The sequence below is a fragment of the Taeniopygia guttata genome, chromosome 12, assembly GCF_048771995.1.
Source record: "Taeniopygia guttata chromosome 12, bTaeGut7.mat, whole genome shotgun sequence".
NCBI lineage: Eukaryota > Metazoa > Chordata > Aves > Passeriformes > Estrildidae > Taeniopygia > Taeniopygia guttata.
Genome location: NC_133037.1, coordinates 16,935,404 through 16,958,841, shown reverse-complemented (window position 1 = coordinate 16,958,841; position 23,438 = coordinate 16,935,404). Strand labels below are relative to the sequence as shown.

At 61.5% G+C, this 23,438-nt stretch overlaps 4 protein-coding genes across 8 annotated transcripts; all 4 read right to left on the bottom strand.

Annotated features, from left to right (window-relative positions):
* Nucleotides 1-3,723: 3,723 nt before the first annotated feature.
* Nucleotides 3,724-6,295, bottom strand: LOC100219184 (hyaluronidase 1). Its single transcript, XM_002189566.7, has 4 exons — nucleotides 6,172-6,295; nucleotides 4,463-5,607; nucleotides 4,251-4,340; nucleotides 3,724-4,161 (listed from the first exon to the last, which is right to left on the bottom strand). Exons 2-4 carry the CDS (start codon nucleotides 5,462-5,464, stop codon nucleotides 3,844-3,846), a joined length of 1,410 nt encoding a protein of 469 aa, XP_002189602.5. The 5' UTR covers nucleotides 5,465-5,607; nucleotides 6,172-6,295; the 3' UTR covers nucleotides 3,724-3,843.
* A 240-nt stretch (nucleotides 6,296-6,535) lies between these two features.
* LOC100228780 (hyaluronidase-2) lies at nucleotides 6,536-9,674 on the bottom strand. Of its 3 annotated transcripts, none has more exons than XM_072934984.1 (4): nucleotides 9,597-9,674; nucleotides 8,129-9,070; nucleotides 7,408-7,497; nucleotides 6,536-7,272 (listed from the first exon to the last, which is right to left on the bottom strand). In XM_072934984.1, exons 2-4 carry the CDS (start codon nucleotides 9,053-9,055, stop codon nucleotides 6,859-6,861), a joined length of 1,431 nt encoding a protein of 476 aa, XP_072791085.1. In that variant the 5' UTR covers nucleotides 9,056-9,070; nucleotides 9,597-9,674; the 3' UTR covers nucleotides 6,536-6,858. The 3 variants fall into 3 exon arrangements, with proteins under 3 accessions (XP_072791085.1, XP_072791084.1, XP_030138968.1); XM_072934983.1 differs by lacking the exon at nucleotides 9,597-9,674 and adding an exon at nucleotides 9,543-9,560; XM_030283108.4 differs by lacking the exon at nucleotides 9,597-9,674 and adding an exon at nucleotides 9,382-9,499.
* Nucleotides 9,675-12,336: 2,662 nt separating this feature from the next.
* Nucleotides 12,337-17,214, bottom strand: TUSC2 (tumor suppressor 2, mitochondrial calcium regulator). The gene is made up of 3 exons (XM_030283036.4): nucleotides 16,932-17,214; nucleotides 16,604-16,724; nucleotides 12,337-15,027 (listed from the first exon to the last, which is right to left on the bottom strand). Exons 1-3 carry the CDS (start codon nucleotides 17,081-17,083, stop codon nucleotides 14,962-14,964), a joined length of 339 nt encoding a protein of 112 aa, XP_030138896.1. The 5' UTR covers nucleotides 17,084-17,214; the 3' UTR covers nucleotides 12,337-14,961.
* Nucleotides 17,215-17,502: 288 nt separating this feature from the next.
* RASSF1 (Ras association domain family member 1) lies at nucleotides 17,503-22,606 on the bottom strand. Of its 3 annotated transcripts, XM_030282821.4 has the most exons (6): nucleotides 22,332-22,606; nucleotides 21,270-21,391; nucleotides 19,055-19,159; nucleotides 18,695-18,983; nucleotides 18,210-18,325; nucleotides 17,503-18,105 (listed from the first exon to the last, which is right to left on the bottom strand). In XM_030282821.4, exons 1-6 carry the CDS (start codon nucleotides 22,579-22,581, stop codon nucleotides 17,959-17,961), a joined length of 1,029 nt encoding a protein of 342 aa, XP_030138681.3. In that variant the 5' UTR covers nucleotides 22,582-22,606; the 3' UTR covers nucleotides 17,503-17,958. The 3 variants fall into 3 exon arrangements, with proteins under 3 accessions (XP_030138681.3, XP_072791090.1, XP_072791091.1); XM_072934989.1 differs by lacking the exons at nucleotides 21,270-21,391; nucleotides 22,332-22,606 and adding an exon at nucleotides 20,137-20,166; XM_072934990.1 differs by lacking the exons at nucleotides 21,270-21,391; nucleotides 22,332-22,606 and adding an exon at nucleotides 19,997-20,024.
* Nucleotides 22,607-23,438: the final 832 nt, after the last annotated feature.

Sequence of the window (23,438 nt, the reverse complement as noted above, 5' to 3'; positions counted from 1 at the left end):
ATCTGATGAATCAGAGGAATGAAGGCTGATATTCCTGCTAGTTCTCTGAAACAAGGGATGTCAGGTCCAGGGCAGTAGCAGAGTCTGTGGCCCCTGAAGGCCACTTTAGATCTTTCTTAAATATGGTTTGTTTTTTATAAATCTTTTCACACCTTTTCTAGAAATACCTGAGCAAGGGTAAAGGTTTGGAGTGGGTGATTTTCAAACAAAACAAAGATACAGAGATACAAAGACATTGTAAGAAAGAAGTACTTTCTCTTTAGGTAACTGGTAGCTTGAAAATGTTGTGTTCAAGTCGGCACTGCTCCGAGTGACACAGGGGGATTGGGATACAGAGTCTTGCATTCAAGCTCTGGAAATTATTTCTGTAGGAGCTGATGTTTGACTTTTGAAACAATAATCAGAAGTGAACTTTGACATTGCACGTGGAAAAGAAGTGGCAAGTTTTAGTTAAAAGCATAAACAGGAGAGCAATGAAGCCTTGTGCACAGCCTCAATGCTACTGGCATATGGGGGGGTGCTTTATTCAAAGCCACTGCTGCTCTGGGTAGCCCCTCAAGCTGCTCAAGTGTCATTGGAGGCAGTTTCTGTGCTGCTGCCTCCTCCTCCTCCTTCTCCTGGTCTCATGTTTCTCTGAGGCACCTGAGTCCCCTTAGCTGCTCCTGCTGGGTGAGCCACTCACCTGGAAGCTTTGGGCACAGCAGAGCAGTGTGGTTTCTGGGAGTTAGGGGGGCTTTCTGCAACTGGAGCCAAAGAGAATGACCAAAACCTGCCCGGGGCTGGCAGAGCTCCCAGCCCACCTCTCTGCCTTTGCACGCCCACGAAACAACCTGAGCTCTGAGTGACCAGCCCTGTGTGCCACAAGCCTCCGCTGCAATGCAAATGGAATAAAGGGCATTTTAAAGACTCACATGCCATCTCTTTAATTTCAAGACATACAGTTGCTGTGATCTGCTTTTGGGAAGGATTTATTTCTTCCAAGACAGGTTTGTACTTGAACATCAGGAGAAGCTCAGCATCCAGCTGGAAGAGATGCAGAAATAGTCTGGAAGGACCTGCTTCACGTACTCCCAATTTTAGTTTTATGGCTTCAGTCCAGATCTTTGGATGAAGTGAAATACAGCAGCAAATGATAGCTAATGGGGTCCTAAAACAACTTCTGGAGTCTCAAAATACATCACCTTACTCATCTAACCATAGGTGTGGGCTGTTAATCCAAGACAAAACTGAAAACAATGTCTTAGTGTCAGATTAAACCAATTTCTAACAACATGGGAAATATCTCTCTATACAGATTTTGAGTTTTTTAGTCAGAGAAACAAGGCAGATGAGAACTTTTCTTATAACGCAAATAACAGGCCACTGATTTCTTGTTTGTATTTGAAAAGCCTGTGAATTGCTTGGAAGGGCCTTCTTTCCATCTGTTTTATGCAAGACTTAATCTACACCTTACCCTTCAGGTGAACTACTTATGTTCTGGTTATATCAGAGCATTTAAAGGCTCCTCAGTACAAGTATCTTCATTCTGGATTGTAAAATTATCATTCTATCTTCAGAGCATTCAGCAGTTCAATTCTATCTGTTTGGGATAGTTAACTATGGTAAATACTTAGGATTATTTGTGGAGATATGAGGCTTAAGCAATGCAGACAAAAAATAATGAGTCATTGAAATGAAAAACCTGGCAATGTAAGAACAGTTCTAAGTGACAGTCTTCCCTCACTTCTTAGAGCAGCACGTGGAAAAAGCCTAGAAATTGATTTAGTGTGAAGCTTGTAATGCAGTGGACAAGCAAGCTCTGCACACAGCGGGTTTGACAGTCACCCAGAGCATGGAAAAGAGGAGCTGCTGAGACAACACGGTGAGCACATCCCACGAGAGGCAGAAATGTGACCCACACAAAGACCCGTGCCTGGATTGCTGCTGGCTGCTCTCCTGCACACCCCAGGCTCCAGCAGGCTGGGTTTGCACAGCTCCACACACGGACAGGTTTTCAGACCTGGAAAAAACAACCCAGCAGATGTTCAGTGCTTCCACACTGTCTGCTGGCACCACATGCAGCGCCTTTCTAGTCTCCATTCCTCAGAGTCTGGAGCAAGACAAGCTGAATTACATGAAATCCAGTGTCTTGGGTGGTTTTATATACAATGTGAGGGCCAAGGACAGAACAGCTACAATAAGTAGGATGAATAAAGCAAATCCTCTTACACATTCAAAGCTATTATTTGAAAGTGGCAAACTGCATTCATGCCTAAGTTTGCATTATTTCAATAACAAGGAGTTTTCATTATTTCAATAACAAGAAAAGGAGCTGTTTCAAGAAATAAGGGAAGTCTGTCACTTCCCAGACTTATTTTTCTTTAAGAAAAGCCACAAACTCACACCTGGAGACAGGGTTTCTGCAGGGCTTCAGTGGCTTTTGACAGTGCCAGAGCCTCTGCATCTCCTGAGGAAATGTCTCTTTCCTGATGCCCACCTCAGTGCCTAGTTTGGTTAATGGATTGAGATAATACTGTCCAGGAGAACCACAGACCAGCCCCCAGTTAGGCACCAGTAGCTGAATATTTGAAGCATATTAAAATACCTGAAGTTACAAGCACACAGCTCTGATCCCTTCCAGGCATAAGGAGGACTTGAAATTCACAGTAATTTTCTTTGTGTGAGTATCAAGGTGAACTTTGCTTTCCATTTCAGCATTTAATACAGAGCAAATATCAAATTTCCTGTAGCTTGGGAGAAGCGTGTTTGAGTGCTCATTTAAGTTAAATCACATTTCACACACGAAAACTACTAAGATAATGTTGTTTCCAATATTAACATACAACATTTACCAAGATAGCTCTATAAGAATTAGATAAAACTATTAATTCTGGGCCAAAATCCAATTATGATTAATTTTTTTCAGGTGCCCCCAGTTTTTCAAAGAGACTGGAAATAACACAGTGTATGTTTCTGAAAGCTGTGACTAGGGAATCCAAAGGCCTAATTATGTTTCCAGTGGTATCTTCTCAGATCCTCCTCAATGTAATAAGAAGTGAACATAAGAAATGTAGTACCTCTGCAATGATTTACACCAACCAGCTTAAAAATTAAGGGTGCAGCATTGTAAGTCCCCAGTACATGCAGAGTGCCATGCTGTGCAGTCCCAAAAAGGAGAAGTTACCTGAATTCAAGCCTAAAATCAGATAAATGTTCATGTGATTTCCCCACCCCAATATCAACATCCATCTTTGTCTCAGCTGGGCCAGGGTTTCACGCCTTCTCCCAACTGCTTTGAGATAGGTACAGTTAAGCCCGTGGCCTGGGTTACAGAAATCAGTGGTTTTGCATATCATTTGTGGACTTAACTGCTTTGCACATGGTTATCCAGGGGAAAATCAAAGCAGAGGTATTGGTTTCAGGCCACTCCTCTGTGCACAATGAGGGGTTGGAGCACACCCTCCCTCAACTACAGCACACAATCACATCTTCTCGCCCCCTTTGCCTCCACTCTTTGGCCGTTCCCCATCATTCTTCCATTTCTCATCCTCTTCCCCCATCATCCCCTCTTCCTATGTCTTTTCCCATAGATTTTCTTTTTTCCTTGTGGTTTCTCCGAGGCATTACCTGCCAAGCTCCCAGCCCAAAGGACAGCCCTTGGCAGCATCACAAGGCAGCACTGGTGTTGCAGGAGGACACTGCCACCCCAAAATGTGCTGCAGCAGCAGACAAGGAGACACTTGCTGGTGCTTTCTGGTTTTATTAAGAGTCCCACAATAAGGTTCTCAACCCCATGGCAAGGGTGCTGAGGTAGTGTCACCCTGTCTGCCCCAGTGTCCTCAGGGTGGGAGGACTGTGTGGGGGTCACTTGGCAAAGCCCTGGGTGTCACAGCGGGGTCCCTGCCACTTGTCATAGCACTGGCAGCTGAACTCCTTGGCCAGTCTGGAGATGTCCTCCCCAGGCTCCAGGCTCTGAGCCACCAGCCAGGGCTTGCCAGCATGCAGGTCGATGGTGAAGCGGGAGGGGTCCAGGTGGAGGTAGCCCTGCTGCTTGTCCTGGCGCACGCAGCGGCCCCGGCCGGAGCACAGGGTCTGGCTGCACAGGTCAGCACTGGCTGTCACATTGACGATGTAGCGACCCAGGGGCCCCTCCACGTAGTCCTTCAGCCTCAGGCACATCTCCTGCAATGGCATTCGGTGTCACAGCCCTGCACAGCTGAGGAACTGGGGGTCCCTGCTGACAGGGACCTGATGCCATGGTCTGCACTCACCTTGGAGGTGCTGTAGTCCAGGCTGCCCCAGAGGATGATGCCAGCAGCACCCTGAGCCGCGCTCTCCCCGATGGTGTTCATCAGGTCCTCCTGCACCCACAGGGAGAGGAGAAGTCAGCACAGAGCCCCCACATAGCCCCAGCAGAGATAAAGACTCTCTGGTGCCAGCCCATCAGCCCAAGAGGTGCCCACTATCCCCACATCCCCATCACCTGGGAAAGGAAGTCCAGAGTGCGCTCGAAGGCGATCTGGGAGTAGGGCAGGACGGGGATGCCACTGTCAAGGATTCCCTGCTGGACAGCGAAAGCCTCGGCCACGCGGTGCCGGACGTAGGCCAGAACCTTGTTGGTGCCATTGAGGCAGAGGGGCAGGTAGATGCTGGGGTAGAGTGCCTGGCTGCCCCTCCAGAGCCAGGACAGATTCTGGTTCCTCTGCTGCTCCACATCTGGGCACGTCCCATTGTAGGGCAGGCTATCAAAATCATTGTTGTAGCAGTCGGGGAAACCATAGAAGCCCCAGTAGGCACTGGGACGGAGGCTCTTGCCCAGCCACAGGGTCTTGTTCATGAAATCACAGGCGCTCTTCTCAAACTGCTGCTTGGCCATCTCCTCCACCTCCTTGGGAGGCCACTGCGGGTGCTGCTGCTGCACCAGCTCCTCCGACTTCTGCCGGTAGATCTCCATGGAGTCCCAGTTGCGGATCCACAGTGGGCGCCACTTCTCCCAGTCGATGACAGCCAGCCCACTGTAGTCAGGGCTGTGCAGGGTCACCTTGATGTCCTGGGTGGCCTGCTGGATGTGAGCCTCCAGGCTGGCATTCTGGGGGAGCCCTCCATTCACTGGCACCCCCCCTGATGTGTAGTAGGGGAAGAGACCTATCTTGTCGCTGTAGAAGAGGGTGATGTCCTGCCCAGTGAAGGACTGCTGGTCATTGGCCAACACATCAAAGACCTCCAGGCTGAGGGAGACATTGTACTTCTCGGCGCAGCGCTCAGTGGGGATGTTCCAGATGGTGACAAAGGGGCGGTTGACGAGGACAGGACCAGGTCCTCCGGCGTGGGTCAGGGCAGGCAGGAGCAGCAGGAGGACCCAGCAGGACCACGCTGATGCCATGATGCTGGTGTGCTCAGGGTGAGTCCTGGAGCTGCCTGGGGAGAGCTGAGACCTTGAAGCTTTTATCCCCAAGTCAGGACCGGCATTAATCCAGACCTCCATTCCCAAGCGGTGCCGGTCAGCCAGGTCACCTCTTGCACCTCCTCAAAGTCCCCGAATTTATCAGCAGCTGGAGCCCAGCAGAGCGGCCCCGGAGCGGGACAGCAGCGTCAGCCGCGCGTAATGAGCGGCGGCGGCGGGCTGGGCTGGAAGGAATGCGCAGAGTCAACATCCCATGACTGGCCGGCGATGGAAAGACAAAACAGACACGGACGGGGCGGGGGACGAAGGTCACGGCGATGGACGCGGGCTGCGCCGGGCGGGAGGGGGATACTACCGGGGGGAGCTCACGGCACCGGGCAGGACCCGGCGCGACACAGCCCGCGGTGGCAGGGGACACTGCCGCGTGGGCACCGCAGGCGCAGGAGGGCACGGCCCGGGGCCACTCACACTCACACAAAAAGGCACGGCCCGGGGACACCCCCAGCACAGGACAGCGGCCACAGAGAGCGCGGCACGGGGGCTCTCACTGCAGCCAAGGCGGTGGGCAGGGAGGTGGCTGTGCCACGCGGGGCCGCTCCGTGCCCACGGGCGCCCTTCAGGACAGGGCAGTGGCCGGAGAGGCTGCACGGGCACAGGCGGAGCAGGGCAGTGTCGGGAACAGCGAGCCACGCCAAGGCACCGCTGGGGGACACTCGTGGCACGGGACAGCGCAGCTCAGGGGCGGGCGCGGTCCAGGGCTGTCCCCGGCCCCGCGGGGCTGAACCTACCCTCGGCCGTGGCGCGCAGCACGGTGTCCCCACGCGATCCCGATGCCGGGGGCTCCAGCCCCGCATCCCGGACACGGCCCGGGGCCGGGCCACGCGGGGAATCCCGCTGGAGGCGGGGCCGGGGCGGGGCCGCACGCCGCCTCCACGTGGGTGGCCCGGCCGTGGCTGCCCACGCGGCTCCGGCCCCACGGGCCCCTCCAGCCCCTTCCCCGAGCGGCTCCGGCTCCGCGGGGCAGCTCCCAGCACAGCAGGGCTTTCCCCGAGCTGCATACCACCACACACCGCTCCCGGCCGCCCCGACCCCGCGGTTGTGTTCGCGAGCTGAGTGACCCGTGCCCCACTCGCCCAAATCAGCCCACACCTCTCAGTCTGACCCAGCTTTATTCGAGGTAAAGCACTTCAGTGTGGGGCAGCACACGGGGGATCAGCACCACGCAGTACCCGCTCCCCGCCCCCGTGTCCCTCTTGCCCCCATCCCTCTCCTTACAACAGGAGAGGGGTTCCCCTCCTCCCCCATCCCCATGAAGGGCACCTGCACTGCAGCAGGGTGAGTAGAGATGGGGCAACCACAGAGCTCTTCCCCCACACCACCGCAGTGAGGGACAGCCCTCCATAATTAGCTGCCTCCCAGGCAGGGTAGGGATATCTTAAATAGGTTCCTCCTACACCACCAGAGAAAGGGACAGCTCAGTCCAGGGGCGGGTAGCACCAGCTTGCAAGCAGCAACAGCACCCCAAGTCCCAGCGGTGCCAAAGGGCCAGGGGCATCGCTGCGGGGGCCAGCGCGTGTCTGGCAGCCACTGCCCTGCCAGCCCTGGTAGCAGTGGCAGTGAAAGTGGGTCCGTAGGAAGAGTATGTCAGCAGAGGAGAGCTGGCCCTCGGCCCAGAAGAGGGGGCGCTCGGGGTGGTCGGCATCCCGGCGCCGCAGCTGGAAGTTGGTAGAGTTGAGGTGGAGGAAGACATCGGCGTGGCTGTCCTGGCGCAGGCAGCGACCCCGGCCCTGGCACAGCGTCGTGCTGCAGAGCTCTGCTGCTGTCGTGACATTCACAACATAGCGTCCCAGGTCCCCCTCCAGGTAGTTTTTCATGAACTGGCACAACTCCTAGGGAAAGGGAAGCACCAAGGTGTGACCCAGGGAGAAGTAACTTGGATGGAGAGGCCAGCTCAGCCACTGGTCCTCCCCTGGGGCAGGTGATCCCTCCACCCAATCTACCTCCCACACTGACCCCAAACTTACCCGGTTTCTGGTGTCAACTGCATCACCCCACAAAATGGCCCCAGCTGCACCCAGTGCTGCGCTCTCTCCGATGGTGGAGATCAGGTCCGCCTGTGGGAACACGGTCCAGTTAGCACCCACAGAGCCCATGCAGCACCCACAGCCCCAGCACAGTGTGCTCCAAAGTGTCCACTGCAGGACCAGGGATCCAATCTCCGCGCCAGGGAAAAGGGACTGTCCCAACAACTGGGGGACAAGACTTCCCAATACTGCCCTCCTCCTCAGGGGCTAAGCCAGCACAGCACAGGGCTGTGGGCTCACACACCCCAGGGTTCCAGCTGCCAGGACCTGAGTCCTGCAGTACACCCCAGGCACTTCCCTGGAGATAATCACCATTGGTGCCAGTCCTGCTGCCAGACATCCATCCATAAGGGAAACAATTTGTGGCAACCCATCATCCAGCCCAGACAGGGGCTGAGCTGGAGGTCCTAGGAAAGGAAGCACCCCTCCTGCTCCCTGGGGCCAGCTGCCCGCCCCGTGCCAAATGGTGCTGCTTCCCACCACATGGAAACAGTCAGACCATGGGGTGCCAGTAACACCATGAGTGCCAACACCAGCCTCCAGAGCCACCCTGCTCCATGGGAGCAAGGTGCAATGCACAGGCAGAGGAACCACGTCAGCTGACCTCAAAGCCCAGATGCCCGGCATTTGGAATGAGCACGTCCCAGTGGTACAGCCCTACCTGGCTGAGCACGTTCAGCTTGCGGATGTAGGTGGGTCGGGTGTAGACAAAGACAGGTAGGGAGTAGTCATCGTGGTGCTTCTGCGAGATGCGCATGGCCTCCATCACCCGCGCCCGCACAAACTTGCGGCTGTTCGGAGTGGAGTCCAGGAGCGGGTCGAGGTAGATGGAGGGGTAGAGCGCCATGCTCTCCTTCCACAGCCACTTCAGCTGGTCATTGCGAGACTTCTCCACATCTGGGCACTGCCCGGTGTAGCTCTCCTTGTTCTTGCTGTAGTCGTGGTTGTAGCAGTCAGGGAAGAGGTAGAACCCCCAGAGCTGTTTGGGTCGGAAGCTCTTGGCCTTGCGTAGGGTTCTCACCATGAACTCCTGGGCAGCCGACTCGAACTCAAATGCTGCCTGCTTGTTCACCTTCTCAGGGGGCCAGGTGGGCTGACGCTGTAACACCAGTTCCTGGGATGCCTCCCGGTAGATATCCTTGGGCTTCCAGTTGCGAGCCCAGACGGGCCGCCACTCCTCCCAGTCGATGATGGCCAGCCCTTCTTTGGTGGATGAGCGGATGTACTTATTGATGCCCTCCTGGAGGCGGGCGAGGTGCTCGGACAGGCTGCTGTTCTGGGGGACACCACCATTGACGGCCACACCTTGACGGGTGTAGTAGGGGTAGAGTCCCAGGCGTTCCTTGTAGAAAATGGTGAGGTTCTGCCCCACAAAGCCCTCGTTGGGGGAGGCGTACAGGTCGAAGATGCTAAAGTCGAACGACACCTGGAAGCGGGGCTTGCAGTCCTGGGTGGGCACATTCCAAGCCACCAGGAAGGGCCGGCGGGTGAGATGGGGGGCGGCCGACGGCTTCTCGGGGGGCTGCCGGGCCAAGGCCAGCAGAGCCAGCCAGGGAACAGCCACCGCCGCCGCGCAGCCCCCGCGCATCCTGCCCGACAGGACCTGGAGGCGGCAGGAGAACAGGGTCAGAAAGGGGGGCCGGCAGGAGGGGGTGCAGGCAGCGGCCGATCTGCCCGCACCCCCCAAGGCAGACCCTGATCCAAGTCCCCTCCCGGGGCAGAGAGCTCCGAGGTGTGCGGGCTGAGCCCCGGCTGAGGGCTGCTTCTCGGGAATCCCGGTCCAGAGCGCCTTCGCCCGCTCGTGTTCCCCCGGGTGCCGGCGCGGCGCTGCCTTTGTTCGAGCCGGGCAGACAAAGCGGCGGGGCGCGGCCCCCGGCGGCCCCGCTCCGCTCCCGCTCCCCGCGCGGCTCTCACCGCGCCTCAGGCCATCCCCCGCCGCGGGCTCCTCCGGCACCGCCGCCGCCCCCCCGCCGCCGCTTTTAAACCTTCCGGCACGCACCACCCGCGGGGGCGCCGGCCCCGCCCCCGCGCCCCGCCCGCGCCGCGCCGCGCCGCGCCGGGCTGGTGGCACCGACCATCGCGGGGCCCCGGGCTCCCGACGGCGGCGGAGCCCCGCCGCACACACACACCTCCGTGGGGCCGCGGTGTCGGGCACCGGGCGCCGGGGACTCATGCCTTGTCCCGCCGCGATTGGTACGGCCCGGGAGGGCCCGCCCCCCCACGCGGCGGAAGGGGGCGGGGCGGGGCCGCGGTGGGGGCCGGCAGGGGGCGCCACGGCTGGCGGGGGAGCGGGGCTGAGGGGGCTGAGGGGGCTGAGGGGGCTGAGGGGACCGCGTACGGGACTGTCCCCAGCGGGGTGCTGCGGCTGGGGCCGGGGCTGCTGCTGCCCCTGGGGAGCGGTCACTCCAAAACCAGAGTGACCCCAGCGCGGTGGTGTCCTCAGGATCATCATCACTCCCAAGTGGGGACTCTGGAATGGTGGTGACCCCAGGATGGTGTATCAGGACCATGTTGTCCCTAAAAAGCTGGTGATCCTACAGTGGTGGCGACTCCAGAGTGCTGGCAAGCCAGAATGCTGGTGTCGTCAAGGTGGCGGTGACACCAGAAGAGCAGTGTCCCTGCAGCAGCAGTGTCCCCAGGACAGTGGTGACCCCAGGGCGGTGCTGTGCCGGACAGGACATCCTGTGCAGGGCTAGGGCAATCGGTGCTGCTGACTCAGCCATGGCCCTGTGGGTTTCCTGCCTGGAGAGGACAAAGGCGGCCACGGGTGTAACAGGGCTGGGGCGCCTTCCTTCCCAGAGCACTGCTGAGGCTCCGGCCAGTCCCCTCTGGCAGGCAACAGGACAGGCAGGGCTCGGGGACCAGCCGTGTGGCATGTGGCAGTCCTCATGTGCTGCCTGTCCCCGCTGGTTCTGGCCAGGGCTGGCCCCATTGGGCTGAGGGCCATGGGGGTGCCCCGCGCAGGAAGCGCCAGACTGCGAGGGTGTGCCGGGGCTGACAGGGGAAGGAAGCGGGATTGAATCTACGGAAGTGCTCCCCAGCCACCCGCCAGCTCCCAAAGGATCAGGCGGGAGCACCAAGCCCAGCATTGTTCGGTGTCAACTCCTGGTGCCTCACCAAGCTCTGGCCGCAGGCACCGACAGCTGGCTCCAGTTAGTGGCACCACTTAGGTGTCAGCTTTTGTGGTGAAGCTCCCACGGAGAGGGGACAGCCCTGCTAGGGATGGGCACTGCGTCCAGGCTGGCCACTCCAAATCCGGGCTGCACCCCACAGCTCAGCCTGGCCTGCGGGCAGTGCCAGGCACCGGCTGGGAGAGGGGCTGGGAAGGTCAGCGGCTGGCCGGGCGTTGGCTGCCAAAGCCCTTGGGAGAGATTGCAGGGAGCCAAGAAGTCCCAGTGCTGCAGGCGCTGCCCTTCCCCTCTGGGCAGTAAACAGGCTCCCTTCGCCAGCAGCTAAAATTTTCCATCCTCCTCATGCAAAGGTATCCAGCCCCACCGGCTGTGGGGTGGCCAGAGGGGTCACAGATTTCCACTGCTGGGAGGGCTGGAAGTCCTCAGTGTGACGCAAATTCTCACTGTTGTCCCCTCAGTGGGAGCATCACCTTTCCCTCCTTCCTTCCCACAGGTAAGACTTGCTTTTGGGAAGGGGCAGCTGGGCAGATCCAGCCTCCCCTTGCACAAGAGATCATTCCAAGTCATTTCCAGAGTGTAGAGGGGTGTGGGGTGGCAGCAGCAGGCAGCAACCAGGGCGAGCTGAGCAGGCAAGCTGCTCCAGGCAGGCAGCAGGAGGATGGGAATCCCTCACGGATGGCAGATAAAGATAACGGGGCATGAGTCACAGCCACTGGTGCCAGACAGGTCTGGGCAAGGTGTGAGAGGAGGTCAGCTTGGGAATGGAGCAGCCATGAAGCCAGAAGGGGACGTCAGCACCTGCCTTTGCCCTGGGCTGGGGGCTCTGGGCATGGCCCTGCCCCACTGGCAGCAGGAGGGGACTGTGGTGGCCCTGGCAGACACAGAGAGGGTCACGGAGCCACAGAGCCACAGAGCCACAGCCACCGCCTTGCGTAATCCCGCCGGCTGTACCACCCTGCGCAGCCACCCGGTCCCTTTCTAAGCACCAGGATCCTCCATCCCTCCTGGGGCTGGGTCCCTGCGGATGAACGGGCCACAGCCTCACCCCCCCGAGGCTGGAGCGCTGGCACCACACACTGCACCACTCACTCTCATGACAGCTCTCATCAGCGGCTCATTTCCGAGCGGCCTGCGAGGAGGAAATGATGAGAAGTGACGGTGGCTGCAGGAAAACACTTGCAGGGCTGTCGGGGACAGGACGTGGGGAACAAAGTGAGATCACACTTGCCCCACGGACAGCCGGCAATGCTCGGGGGACATCCCGGCACAGGGTCACGCCGGCCCCCGTGATGAATGAGGCACTGATTTGGCAGCGAGGAAGGAGCGGACAGGCGGATCCTCCCCCCGCAGGGCTCGGGCGGAGCCAGGGGAAGAGTCAGCTTCAGGCCAGGCTGCTGCGAACCCCGCTCCTCACACCGCTGTACCCGCAAGGGAGGAGAGGCCTCAGCTCCAGCCCTCGGGAATGAACAAGGAAATTACATATACTTCACATTAGTTTTACATTTAAAAGCTGTTAGGGCAGCTACAAGTAGAGAGTCACAGCCTGGCACAGCCACCAACTCCTGCCAGTCCCATGTGCCAACTGGAGAACCTGGAAATGGCTGTGACTCGGGGGTCCTTCACCATCAGCTCAGCCACACGTGCACAAACACACCCTTCCCGAAAAAACGGGGGGCTCAAAGTCCACCCTCCCTCAGGTACATCTGCCTTCCCCAGTAAGATAGCTCTGGGACCTGTGGGCTCTACAAATAATTTTATTGAAATTTAACAAAAGTGGACAGATGCACTGGGAGGAAGGACCAGAAGTAGTGTACATTTCCCAAACCCATGGGTCCTACCCACACGCTAGAGGAGCAAGGAGCCTAGTGTTGGTGAGTACGATTCGGCTACACATCCACACAGGAAAGCACAATGTTGCACAGAAATTGTAAAAAAAAAAAAAAAATAGAATTAAAAGGAAAACTTTCGTGGTTTTCTTTTTTTTTTTTTTTTGCTTGCTCCAACACCACAGTGGACACAGATACTATTTACAGTGACCTTCACATTTTTAAGATCCCTCCAGGTGCTCCCAAGGCCCTGCTGCTGCAGGACTGCTGGGGTCCTGGGGGCTGGCTGCTGTGGGGACCAGCCTGGGAAGAAGTGGGGAAGGATGCAGCTTGTTGGCAACCTGCAGAGGTTCACTGCCACTCCGGTGACACTGAGGGGGTAGAAGAGTGGGAGAAAGCCTGGGTTTTGGGGATGCATGTTTAATACGCTGGGGGAGGATGGGCAGCCTGTCAGAAAGGACAAAAGCATCCTTGCTAAGCTGGTCACAGTCTCTGCCCCCTCCCCTGGGTTTGGGCCATGCCTTGCCAGCAGATTTTTGGCTGGTAGCCAGGTGAGGGGCTCCCCACTGGGGCAGGCAAACAGCGCCAACCCCCTCCCCATTCCTCCTCCTCCTTCCCCCATGCCCAAGGCAGGGTCGGTGCAGCTTCCTGCGCCCTCAAACAGCAATGGGGCAAGGCAGCACAGACAGCACGGCCATGGTTTTCTCTCCTCTTCCTGGGGACAGCAGCTCCTGCTCTCCTGTGGAGCCCAAGGGATGCCCTTCCCAGGGAGCTCCAGCCAGGGAGAAACTCAAGAGCAGGTGGTGCAAATAAGAAACACTTCAGTGAGGGATTGTTTTAAGACAAGACTCTTTCAAGCAAGCAGAACAAAAGATGTCGAAAGGAGCGGCCAGCATCACAGTGTAGATGAGCCCTGCCCTTCCACCTTCCTGCCTGGTGGCAGCCAGCACATTTATTTCACCCTGTGTGCTCACTCCTGTCGATGGGAACCGCGGGTGGAGGGACGTGAAGGGAAGAGGTGGTGACAGGAAGACAGCAACAGCCACGTCGCTGTTATCTCCCCGAAGCTGGGAATGTGGCCCCGCGCCCGGGCGGCTCTCAGCGGACGCGGGGATGGATACATCCAACGTGGACACCAACAGGGCTGGCAGCCAAGTGCCAGCAGCTTAAATTAAAAATCGAGGTAGCAAACATCTGAAGTGCTTAGAAAGTAAATAAGTTCTGGAACGAAAGAGGAGGAAAGCCGAGCTGGCTGCTGTGGGGAGTAGGCTCTGACCCACTTTAAAGCTGTGCCTGCTGCCGATCCTCCTCTGCCTGCCCGGTCCGGGCACAGCTGAGCAAGGAGGCAGGGGCTCCTCGTGCTGCCAAAGGGCATTTGGGCTCAGGACTTTCCCCCAGCAGCTGGACACACACAGGGCTGAGAGGCTCTCCGGTGCCACCAAGACCTCAACCCTCTTAGGTGGGAAGAAAGAGGAGAAAAGAGCAGGACCCTCCGAGGAGGGGCAGAAAGCCTCCCTTAAAGTGCATCGCATCTCTCCTCCTGCCACCAGCTGGGATGCGGGAGGAACCACAGTTCACATCGCCAGGGAGATTTCCAAGCCGGGGCAGGTACACCAATTGATTGTTTCGGGGGTACAGGGAAGGAAGACAGGATTCCTTTCCTGCTTGGCTCAGTCGAGGCCCAGCCTACAGGGAGGTATGTTCAAACAGCAGCAGGGCTGAGGGAGCTGCCCGGCAGCCCAGCCCCGCAGCAGGCGAGGGACGGCGCTCAGCAGGAGCCAGTGTGACGATGGGGGAGGCAAGTCCACTGCAGAGCTGGGACCTTGCTGCCACCAGCAGGGGCCAGGGACTGCAGAGATCTCCAGCAGGCAGCAGTAAAGCCAACCTCCCCAGCACTGGCCTAAGTGGGGAAACACAGTGGGGGAAGAGACCGAGGTCTAAGACAGTGGCATCTGATCTCCATCCCCTTCCCAAGAGGAGAGCAGCAGCCAGCCCAATGTGCTTTGAGACCCCTCAGTCTGCTCTGCTTATCCTCCATCAACAAACCCACATGGGGGAGTGTCACATCACACTGGTGTCAAAGGGACGTGCTGCAGCACTGGCCATCTAACCTGCGGGCCCCAGGGACCTCGGGGTGCAGGGCAGGGCGTCACCGTGCCCTGGCTCTCCCTGGGCCGCATACCTGAGAAGCAGGGGATTCTCTCTGATGAGAAGTGCAGGCTTGCTCTCCCTTTCACAGCTCAATCACAGCAGCTTGTTTGCAGTTCCAGTTACCCATCAAACGTCGGCTAAAGGCTACAAAAGGTATTTTAGTCTTCTGACTCAAGCGAGGATGTTTTTAAGCAGTCGTTGCACAGAGTCACGCATCTCCTGCGAAGGCCTGCTCCGTCCTGCCTCACCCTCCAGCCGAGGGGAGAGCCACCATCCTGCCACATGGCTGGAGTCCTCCTCGGTGGGAACACGATGCAGCCTGGCCCAGTGAGGCTGGAGAGGTGGGGCAGGGCCTCCCACCCACGGGCAGCAGCGATGTCTGGGACTCACACCTCGCAGATAATCACTGGGAAATCCACGTGAATGCGAGGATGCTCTAGTTTCACTATGCCCTGAAAGAAGAGTCAGAGTGGTGAGCAGAAGGGACGACCAATCAACATCCTTGAGCCCTGCCAGTCACCCAGTATCAGAGAACACTGTGCCCTGGAGGAGCCGGAGGGACAAGGCTCCATAAATCGCCCGTGGCACCAGGTACACCTGAGCAGCAGCACACAAAGCACAGCCCTTTGCCCTTCGCACTCGTCCCTGGAGAGCCGAGGGCGGCACGGCTGGCTGCCACACATGGCAGGGCGAGAAAGGAGGGAGCTGCTCTGCCAGGCACTGCCCGTGCAGCAGCTGGTGCGTGACTGGCAGATATTGGCTGCCTGGGCTTTTCATGCGGCACCTTTCATTCACGGGATTTAGAGGAATGAAAAGAGCTCTCTGAGAGCACGCAGCCGGGGCAGCTGGCGCACAGAAAAGCGGCTTTCTGTGCAGGGGGGAGGCTGCTGAATGCACGCTCCCTCCACACCAGCCATGGGAACCGTTCCCATGCCCCATCCCAGCCTTCTCCTGTTACAGCACCAGGTTGGGGGGCTGGGGCAGAGGGAGAGCAGGGGCTCAGGGCTAGGCCTGCACCCGCAGAACCAGAGTAAAACCTGAGCTGGCAAAGGACTGCTCAGTGCTGGTACCTGCCCGCTCCAGCTCAGCTGAGCTTTCCAACTGTGTGAGTTTCAACCCACATGAACAAGGACTCAGTTCCATACGCCAAGCCTGCTTCTGCTAGAATGCCAGCCCAGGAAGCAGCACCAAATCCTTCCATCCACAACTGCCTGCTCAGCACTCAGAGGAGTTCCATCCAGCTGAGAGGCTGCCCACTCCTCAGAGTACACTGACAGCTCTCCCCAGCTGCTCATTACAGCCATGCCTTTCTGCTTAATTAGGGAAGACTTCGATAGAGGCTCTCTCCAGCCCTGTTTTGATCTGCTCTTTCCATTTATGCCCCCAAAGGATTCCTACATGCAGGCTCTCCTGCCCCTGCACCATGATCCTCACTCGACATCCTAACCCCAGCTTCACACCACTTGCTTATTTAAAGAGACTTTTCTGCTGAAGGGCAAAGCACAGAGCTGTCAACACTGCTGAGCAGCTGGAGGGGACGTGCAAGCTCATGTCAGCAGCTGATGGGCTCTGGCTGCTGCTCGCTAACACAGAGCCTGGCCTTCCACAGTGACATGACACTGGCTGAGGCTGCACAACACCCTACACCTCGCGGAAGGTGCTTGTAAGGAGACTCCATGGCCATGCAGGGCTGCCTGGCACCCTGTGCCCCACAACATACACCCAGCTGAGCTATCTTCCCCTGCCTGGCAGTTCTGACAGGCTCAGGCACTGCTCCTCTTCAAAAAAGGCAGCTGGAGGGTGCCCCCAGCTCTCCCTTTCCTGTCACAGCCTCAGGTGACACGGGTGTGAGCAAGGACACACAGGAATCGTGGCTCTGAGGCAGACACTGCGGAGGAGGAGAGAGCCTCCACCTTCGCAGGAAGAACATGCCCCGAGGGTGATGGTGATGGTTCCCGTAAAGGCCGGACTTCAAGTGTCCCCGTGGCGCTTGGCACTCACTTTCCCCCATCCTTCCCCGCACACTACCTGAGGTATCAGGTTCTTGTGGATCCTCTTCAGCTTGGCGCGCTTCCTCCCGTTCTTGGTGACGATTGTCTCCTCGTAGAACTCGTGAGCAAGGTCCCCGTCCTCATCGTAATACATGGAGCTGCCGAGAGGAGAGGGAAGGAGCCGGATGAGAGCCTGCCGGCCGGGCCGGGAGCCGGGACCGGGGCCGGTCCCGCTCCCCGGGGAGCTGCAGCCACCACCCGCTGCCGGCGGCTCCTCCCGCCCCCGTGCCGTGCCTGGCAGGGGCCGGCCGGCAGCAGAGCCCCCCGCCCGTGGCAGCCGAGCCGCCCCCGCGCCCGCGCCTCACCCGCGCCGAGTGAACACGAAGGGGGTGGCGGCGCGCGCGGCCCGCGCCCGGGCCAGGGCCTGCTGCCCGCCGGGGCCCTCGGGGCCGCCGCCGCCCGCCGCCGGCGTGGCGAAGGGCCACAGCCCCCGCGACTTGGAGCCGCTGGCGCCCATGGCGGGGGCGGCGGCGGCAGGAGCGGGGCCGGGGGTGAAGGGACGGGGGCGGCCCGGAGCCGCCCGCCGACACCGACCGAGCGCCGCCTGCGCCGCCGCCCGCGCCACTTCCGGCGCCCGCACCACGTGACAGCGGTGCGGGCGCGCCCTCCTCCCCGCCCGCCGCCGGCAGCGCGGGAGCCGCGGGTTCGAGTCCCGCGGGTTCGAGTCCCGCGGGTTCGAGTCCCGCGGGTTCGAGTCCCGCGGGTTCGAGTCCCGCGGGTTCGAGTCCCGCGGGTTCGAGTCCCGCGGGTTCGAGTCCCGCTGCCGCCGCCCCGCACCACGTGTGGGCACCCACGACCCTCCGACACCGGGGCATTACACATCCCGCCTTATCCCACCCAGCCCGCCCCGCCAAGGACAACACCGCAGGCCAGGCCTCGTCACCAAGATGCCTTTATTGGTGCTCGATGCCCTGCTTCTTCCCAGGGACACTCACTTCTCTGGGGACACTCGCTCCCCCCATATCAGCCACTCCCCTGGGGATACCTAATCCCCCAGGTAACACTTGCTTCCCGCAAGACACACGCTCCCTTCGGGACACCCACCCCCCTGGGGACACCCAATCCCCCAGGTGACATACGCTCTCTTGGGGACACGCAATCCCCCAGGGTACACTCGTTCTCCCCAGGACACACGCTCCCTGGGGACACCCACTACCGGGTGACACTCGCTCTCGCTCCCACCAGGAACCCTCACTCTCTGGGCCAGCCCCATGGGGGCTGTGACAGCCCGGTGGGTCCGTGGTGCCCCGTTCCACCCCCCCTCCCTGCCGCCCCCACCGCCGGTGGGCGAGGATCCTGGTGCATTGGCTGGCCTCGGCCCGAGCCTCGTGGTCACCCCGGCGTGAGCGTGGCCAGCGCTTCCTGCATCTTCTGGCGGCAGCGCGCGTAGCGGTGCCGCAGCCGCCGCACGTGCTCCTCCTCCTCCCGCTGCAGGATCAGCAAGAAGTTGTGCAGCTCCGGCAGCGTGAAGGCGTCCCACTGCAGGCACAAGGGCTGCCATCGCAAGGGGGACCTGCATGGCCACCCATGGCCACCGCCCCGGGCAATGCGGGTGCCAGCCCCCTCCCCGTCCCCGCACTCACGTTCACCTCTCCGGTCTCGTTCTCCTTGAGGATGAAGCTCAGCACCTTCTCGCTAGGACCGGCCAGCAGCCGCAGCCGCAGGGGCTGCTCATCGTCACCCAGCTTCCGCAGATACACTGCAACGGGGCCACGTGTCACCACGGGGACACTGCCACTACAGGGACATCACTGCTGCTACGGGGACATCACCACCACAGGGCACACCACTGCTGGGATGGGGACAGGGGACACTGTCACCACTGCTACAGGGATGGTGTCACCAAGGGGATGCTGCTGCCCAAGGAAAGCTGTCACTGTTGGGGCACCACTGCCATAATATTGCCACCATGGGGGACACCACCACTATGGGGACATCACTGCCACGGACATGTTGCCGCCACCATGAGGGATCCTGGGGACATCACCACCATGAACTGGCACCACCCAGGGGAAATTGCCAATATGGGGACACGGCCACCACTGTGCAGAGTGATGCTGGGCTCTACCTTGCTCATCCTTCTCAGACCTCTCGAAGAGGGCGAACTTGCGGGGGTTGTCGATGACGGTGAACTTGCGGAGGAGGGCATCGATGACCTCGCTGGCGCGGGTGTGTGAGAAGATGTGCAGGTGTTTGACGGTCCCCTTGGGCAGGTAGAAGGACGTGCGGCGCTTCACCCCCTGGGGGTGTGGCCGCCCCGCCTGCAGGGACGGGCCCCGCTTGGTGGCCGGCACCGAGACAGGACGAACCAGCTTCAGCTGCACCTTGATGAAGCCGGTGTAGGAGCCATCCTTGTTCTACGAGACACCGGTGAGAGGGGTCAGGGCAGGGCACCATGACCCACCCCGGCCCTATACCGACCCCGTACCAGGCTCATGAAGAGGTTGCTGTTGATTTGGCTGTTGTACTCCTTGATCCGCTGCTCCACCTGCGCCTGGTCCAGCTCTGCCTTTTCCCACTCGCTGGGCTCATCCTGCGGGACAGCAGGCGGGCTGAGCGGCACGGAGACCGGAGGGCACAGGCCCGCCTGCCTCGGTGTCGCGCCGGCCCCCAGCCCACCCCGAAGCCCCGGCAGATGCGCGGGCGGTTGCACGGGGTTGCATCAGCCCGGCCGGCGCTGAGCTGAGCTCACCGCGGCCCCAGCCCTGCTCCGGGGACACCGGCACCGGCCGCCCCCGCGGCGCCCGTCCCTGGGGCTGCGGGGCTGTGCGATCGCGCTGCGAGGACACCCCAGATCAGAGAGGCGTCCCCAAGGCAGAGCGCCGGCAGCCGCCAGCCCGGCACCAGCGCGTCTGGGCAGGCTCCGCGCCCGCGGGGCCGCCCTGAGACTGGAGGCAGGAGGGCCAGGCCGGGGGTGCAGCCCGCCCTTGCCGCCGGCACCCCACTTCAAAGTGCTGGCCCCGCACACGGGGCACCGAGCGTCCTGGCTCGGCGTCGCTGCCACGGCACCCGCTAATGAGTATTTACGCGGGGCCGCGGAGCTGCCACACAGTGCTGCACATGTCCCCGCGGCACTGAGGGGTCCCCAGTCCCGACAGCCGCCCCACAGCATGCAGGCACTGCAGGACCCTGCCGGGGGCCCTGCAGGATGGGGACAGCTGTGAAGCTGCCCGGGGAGTTTGTCCCGGCACCCCCAAAACTGGGAGCAGCTCCAGCCCTGAGGGGACCTTGGCGTGCCCGTGCCAGGCAGCGAAACTCCACTCGCCCCACGGTGCCTCGCTCACCCCACATCCAACCGGACAGGGCCACCGTGTCCCCCGGCACGGCCATGCTCGACCCCACTCCTGCCCCACAGCAGGGCCAAGCTCACCTCTAAGAAAAGACCACCGACACCTCTAGTTTTCCCCACGCACCAAGCCCACCCTCGCTTGCTCCCCAGCACCCAGCCGCGGGAATGTGCTCCCGATGACGTCACCCGTGTCCCCCATTACGTCACGTCCCGGGACCGACCTGGCGGCGGCGCGGGCGGCGGCCGAGGGAGGTGCGGGCGGTGTAGAAGAGCTCGGGCTCGGAGTCGGAGTCCTCCTGGCTGCAGTAGCCGCTGCTGGCCGTGCTGCCCCCCGTGCCCCCCGCGCCGCCCCGCCGCAGAGCCAACGCCGCCGCCCCGCAGCTCCCGGGCCCGCCGGCACCCGGCCCGGCCGCGGGCACGGCGGCGGTGGCGGAGGGCACGGCCCGGCCCGGCCGCCCCGCAGCCCCGCCGGGGCGGCGAGCACACGGGCACGCCCGGCCTCGCGCCAGCCCAACCGGCCCCCGGGCCGGGGCCCGGCTCGCTCCGCTCCCGGCTCGGCTCAGCCCGCTCCCGGTCCTTGGCCCGGCTCCGCTCAGCCCGGCCCTCGGCCCGGCTCGGCTCCGCTCGGTCCCTATGGCGTCTCGGCTCCGCCCGGTCCCACTCTCAGTCCCGGCTCAGCTTCGCCCGGTCCCTATCACCGTCCCGCTCGGCTCGGCCCGGCGTCTATCGCGGTCCCGTCCTCGGCTCGGCTCAGACCGGTCCCTATCGCGCTCCTGTCCCGGCTCGGTTCAGCGCGGCGTCTACCGCGCCCTGCCCGCTCCCGGCTCAGCGCGGTCCCCCCTGCCCCGCCCCGGCCGCGGGGTGACGCGGGCCGGGGGCGGCGCGGCGGCCCCGCTTCCGGCGGTGACTTCACCCGGGCACGGCTGTGTCCCGGCTGCGCTCGGCTCGGCTCGGCTCGGGCACGGTGTGGTGCGGGCAGCGCGGCACGGGCAGGACACAGCACAGCCTGGCTTGGCACGGCATAGCCCGACATGGCACAACGTGGCATGGCACGACCTTACTCAGCCCAGACCAGCCCAGCGCAGTGCAGTCCATCAAGGCTTGGCACAGCCCAACGTGGCACAGCATACCCTGGCATGGTGCAGCCTGGCATGGCATGGCACAGCCTGGCATGCCAGCCTCACTCAGCTCAGCTAAGCCCAGCCGAGCCCAGCTCAGCAAAGTTTGGCACAGCCTGGCATGCCATGCCATGGCCTCACATGGCACAGCCCAGCTCAGTCCCCCCCAGCCCAGTGTACCCCCAGTTTGCCACTCCCTGCACAAGCTCTCCCTCACAGACAGGCACAGGCCCTACCACGTTGGTGTCCTTCTCCAGCATCTGCTCATTGCCATCGTCCTCGTCACCAGCACCTGGGGGGCCGCCGCAGTCCAGCTGCACCAGGGCCCGGCACCGGTAGTGGCAGGTGAAGCTGCAGTCTGGGGACAGAGACAGAAGCAGGGTCAGCACCGTGCACAGCCTGGGGGTCAGGGCACTGGGCACTGGTTGGGACAAGGGCTGGCACGCGGTGACAGTGTCAGCTGTCTGCTCATGCTGTGCCCAGGGGCTCAGGGACATAGCACTGTGCCATGTCTTGGCCAGGGCTGCTGTGCTTCCTGCTGTGCTGGCCAGCATGGTGTGCTCAGTGTCTGGTACTGGGATGCCCAGTGTGGGTGTCCAGTGCTGGGATTCCCAGTGGCCATGTGGGTACCCAGTGCTGGAATACCTGGAACCTGGTGCAGGTACCCAGTACAGGGATGCATGCTGCCGTGTGAGGGTATTCTATATGGGGCTGCCAGTGCCTGCTGTGGGTGCCCGATCCAGGGGTGTCCAGTGTTTGGCGGCAATTCCTGGTGCCCAGAGGCCCAGTGCCTGCTGCAGCTGCCCAGAATGGTGATGCCCAACTTAATGGAAATGCCTGGCACCAGGATGCCTGGTGGGGGTAATTATCATTGAGGTGCCCTGTGCTGGGATGTTTGGTGCCTGGTGCTGGGATGCCTGTGCCCAGCGGTGGGACAGCCGGTGCTCAGTGAGGGGGCCCATTACCAGAGGGTGGGGGGCCCGTGGGGGTGCCCGATGCCCCACCCGCTGGTGGTGGGAGTGTCCGGTGGCAGCATGCCCGGTGCTGGGAAACTCATGCCCACCAGCGGGACAGCCGGTGTTCAGCGGGGCTGCCTACTACCAGGATGCTCGGTGTCCTGTAGGGGTGCCCGGTTGGTGGGATGCCCGGTGGGAACGCCCAGCGGTGGGGATGCCCGGTGGCGGGGATGCCCGGTGGCGGGGTATCCGGTGCTCGCTGGGGGTGCCCGGTGCTGCGGAAGCCGAGCGGCGGGACGCCCGGAGCCTGGCGGGGGTGCGGGGGCCCGGCGCGGTACTCACGGCGGCACTGGAGGCTCTTCCTGCCGCCGCCCCAGACGAAGTCCCCGCAGAGATCGCACCAGGTGTGCAGCCCGCGGCGCCGCGGCTCGAAGCGGTGCCCGGCGCCCGGTGCCGCCGTCAGCCGCGGGTCGGGGTGCGCCCCGGGGCCGGGCCGGCGGGCCGGGCTGATGCGCAGCGCGTTGGCCCGTTCCAGGCGGCCCCGGCCCGGCCGCGGCTCCGGCTGCAGCTCCCGCAGCTCGATGAGCTCCATGGCCCGGCGGCCGCGGGCGCTGCTCGGCGGCGGGGCGGGGGCCGGCACCGGGCCGGGGCCGGGGCCGGGGCGGGGACCGGGAGGGGCCGCCTCGATCGGGCACCGCGGGGAAACTGAGGCAGGAAAGATGGGGCGCACGGCTCAATGCCCCTGGCTCCCGATCGCCAACTGCAGTCCCGGCGAGCCCGGCAGCGCGGGCTGGAGGCGGGGATGAGGTTCCCGGAGCCGCCGCGGAGGAAGAGGGGCCCGCTGCCGCCGCTCCGCTCTCTCTGCTTCTTCTCGCAGGAGGAGGACAAACTGTGCTCCCTGCCTCAGTTTCCCAGTGGGAAAGGGGCTGGAGGCACCCCTGGCGGCGGGTGAGAAGCGACGGAGAACTACAGAGAGCGCTCCTGCTCCCGCTGGCTGCAGCCCCGGACGCGCAGCTCGGGTTTGGGGTGAGGAGTTTGTCGAGCTCCGAGCGCAGGCTGCTCAGCCTCGGCTGCAGCTGGACGAGATGGTTTCCTGCCTGCTGCCGTGGCTCCTGCAGCAGCAGTCTTGGTGCAAAGCTTATTTTTATGAGTCAGGGATTCTCCAGCACCCCATCAGAGAAAGGACATGGCCAACCTCTCCCAGCTGTGCTCAGACCAAGGCTCCAGCCCTTTGGCAGCAGCTGCTGACCAGTGAGAGGTGGGGATTCCTTGGGGTGCATCCCCACCAGTAGAACCTATTTACTGGTAATGCTGGTGGGCAGGGGACCAAGCCCTTGGTGCTAACATCACATAAGAGCGAGGAAAAAATGGGGTGAATTGTCCCTGTAAGGTGGGAGATGACAAATACCCAAGAAACTCTTTCTCACAGCAAGATGCTCGTGCAAACCA

Excerpts from the sequence above, each read along its gene's own strand:
- RASSF1 (XM_030282821.4), bottom strand. The coding sequence starts at position 22,581 with ATGGAGCTCATCGAGCTGCGGGAGCTGCAGCCGGAGCCGCGGCCGGGC. Across the intron at positions 21,392-22,331 it reads GAAGAGCCTCCAGTGCCGCC|ACTGCAGCTTCACCTGCCAC; the intron begins GTGAGTACCGCG and ends CTCTGTCCCCAG. Across the intron at positions 19,160-21,269 it reads TGGAGAAGGACACCAACGTG|GATGAGCCCAGCGAGTGGGA; the intron begins GTAGGGCCTGTG and ends GCTGTCCCGCAG.
- TUSC2 (XM_030283036.4), bottom strand. The coding sequence starts at position 17,083 with ATGGGCGCCAGCGGCTCCAAGTCGCGGGGGCTGTGGCCCTTCGCCACG. Across the intron at positions 16,725-16,931 it reads TTCGTGTTCACTCGGCGCGG|CTCCATGTATTACGATGAGG; the intron begins GTGAGGCGCGGG and ends TCCTCTCGGCAG. Across the intron at positions 15,028-16,603 it reads ACAAGAACCTGATACCTCAG|GGCATAGTGAAACTAGAGCA; the intron begins GTAGTGTGCGGG and ends CTCTTCTTTCAG.
- LOC100219184 (XM_002189566.7), bottom strand. The coding sequence starts at position 5,464 with ATGGAGGTCTGGATTAATGCCGGTCCTGACTTGGGGATAAAAGCTTCA. Across the intron at positions 4,341-4,462 it reads CTCTGGACTTCCTTTCCCAG|GAGGACCTGATGAACACCAT; the intron begins GTGATGGGGATG and ends CTGTGGGTGCAG. Across the intron at positions 4,162-4,250 it reads TGGACTACAGCACCTCCAAG|GAGATGTGCCTGAGGCTGAA; the intron begins GTGAGTGCAGAC and ends ATGCCATTGCAG.
- LOC100228780 (XM_072934983.1), bottom strand. Across the intron at positions 7,498-8,128 it reads AGCTGAACGTGCTCAGCCAG|GCGGACCTGATCTCCACCAT; the intron begins GTAGGGCTGTAC and ends GTGTTCCCACAG. Across the intron at positions 7,273-7,407 it reads CAGTTGACACCAGAAACCGG|GAGTTGTGCCAGTTCATGAA; the intron begins GTAAGTTTGGGG and ends CCCTTTCCCTAG.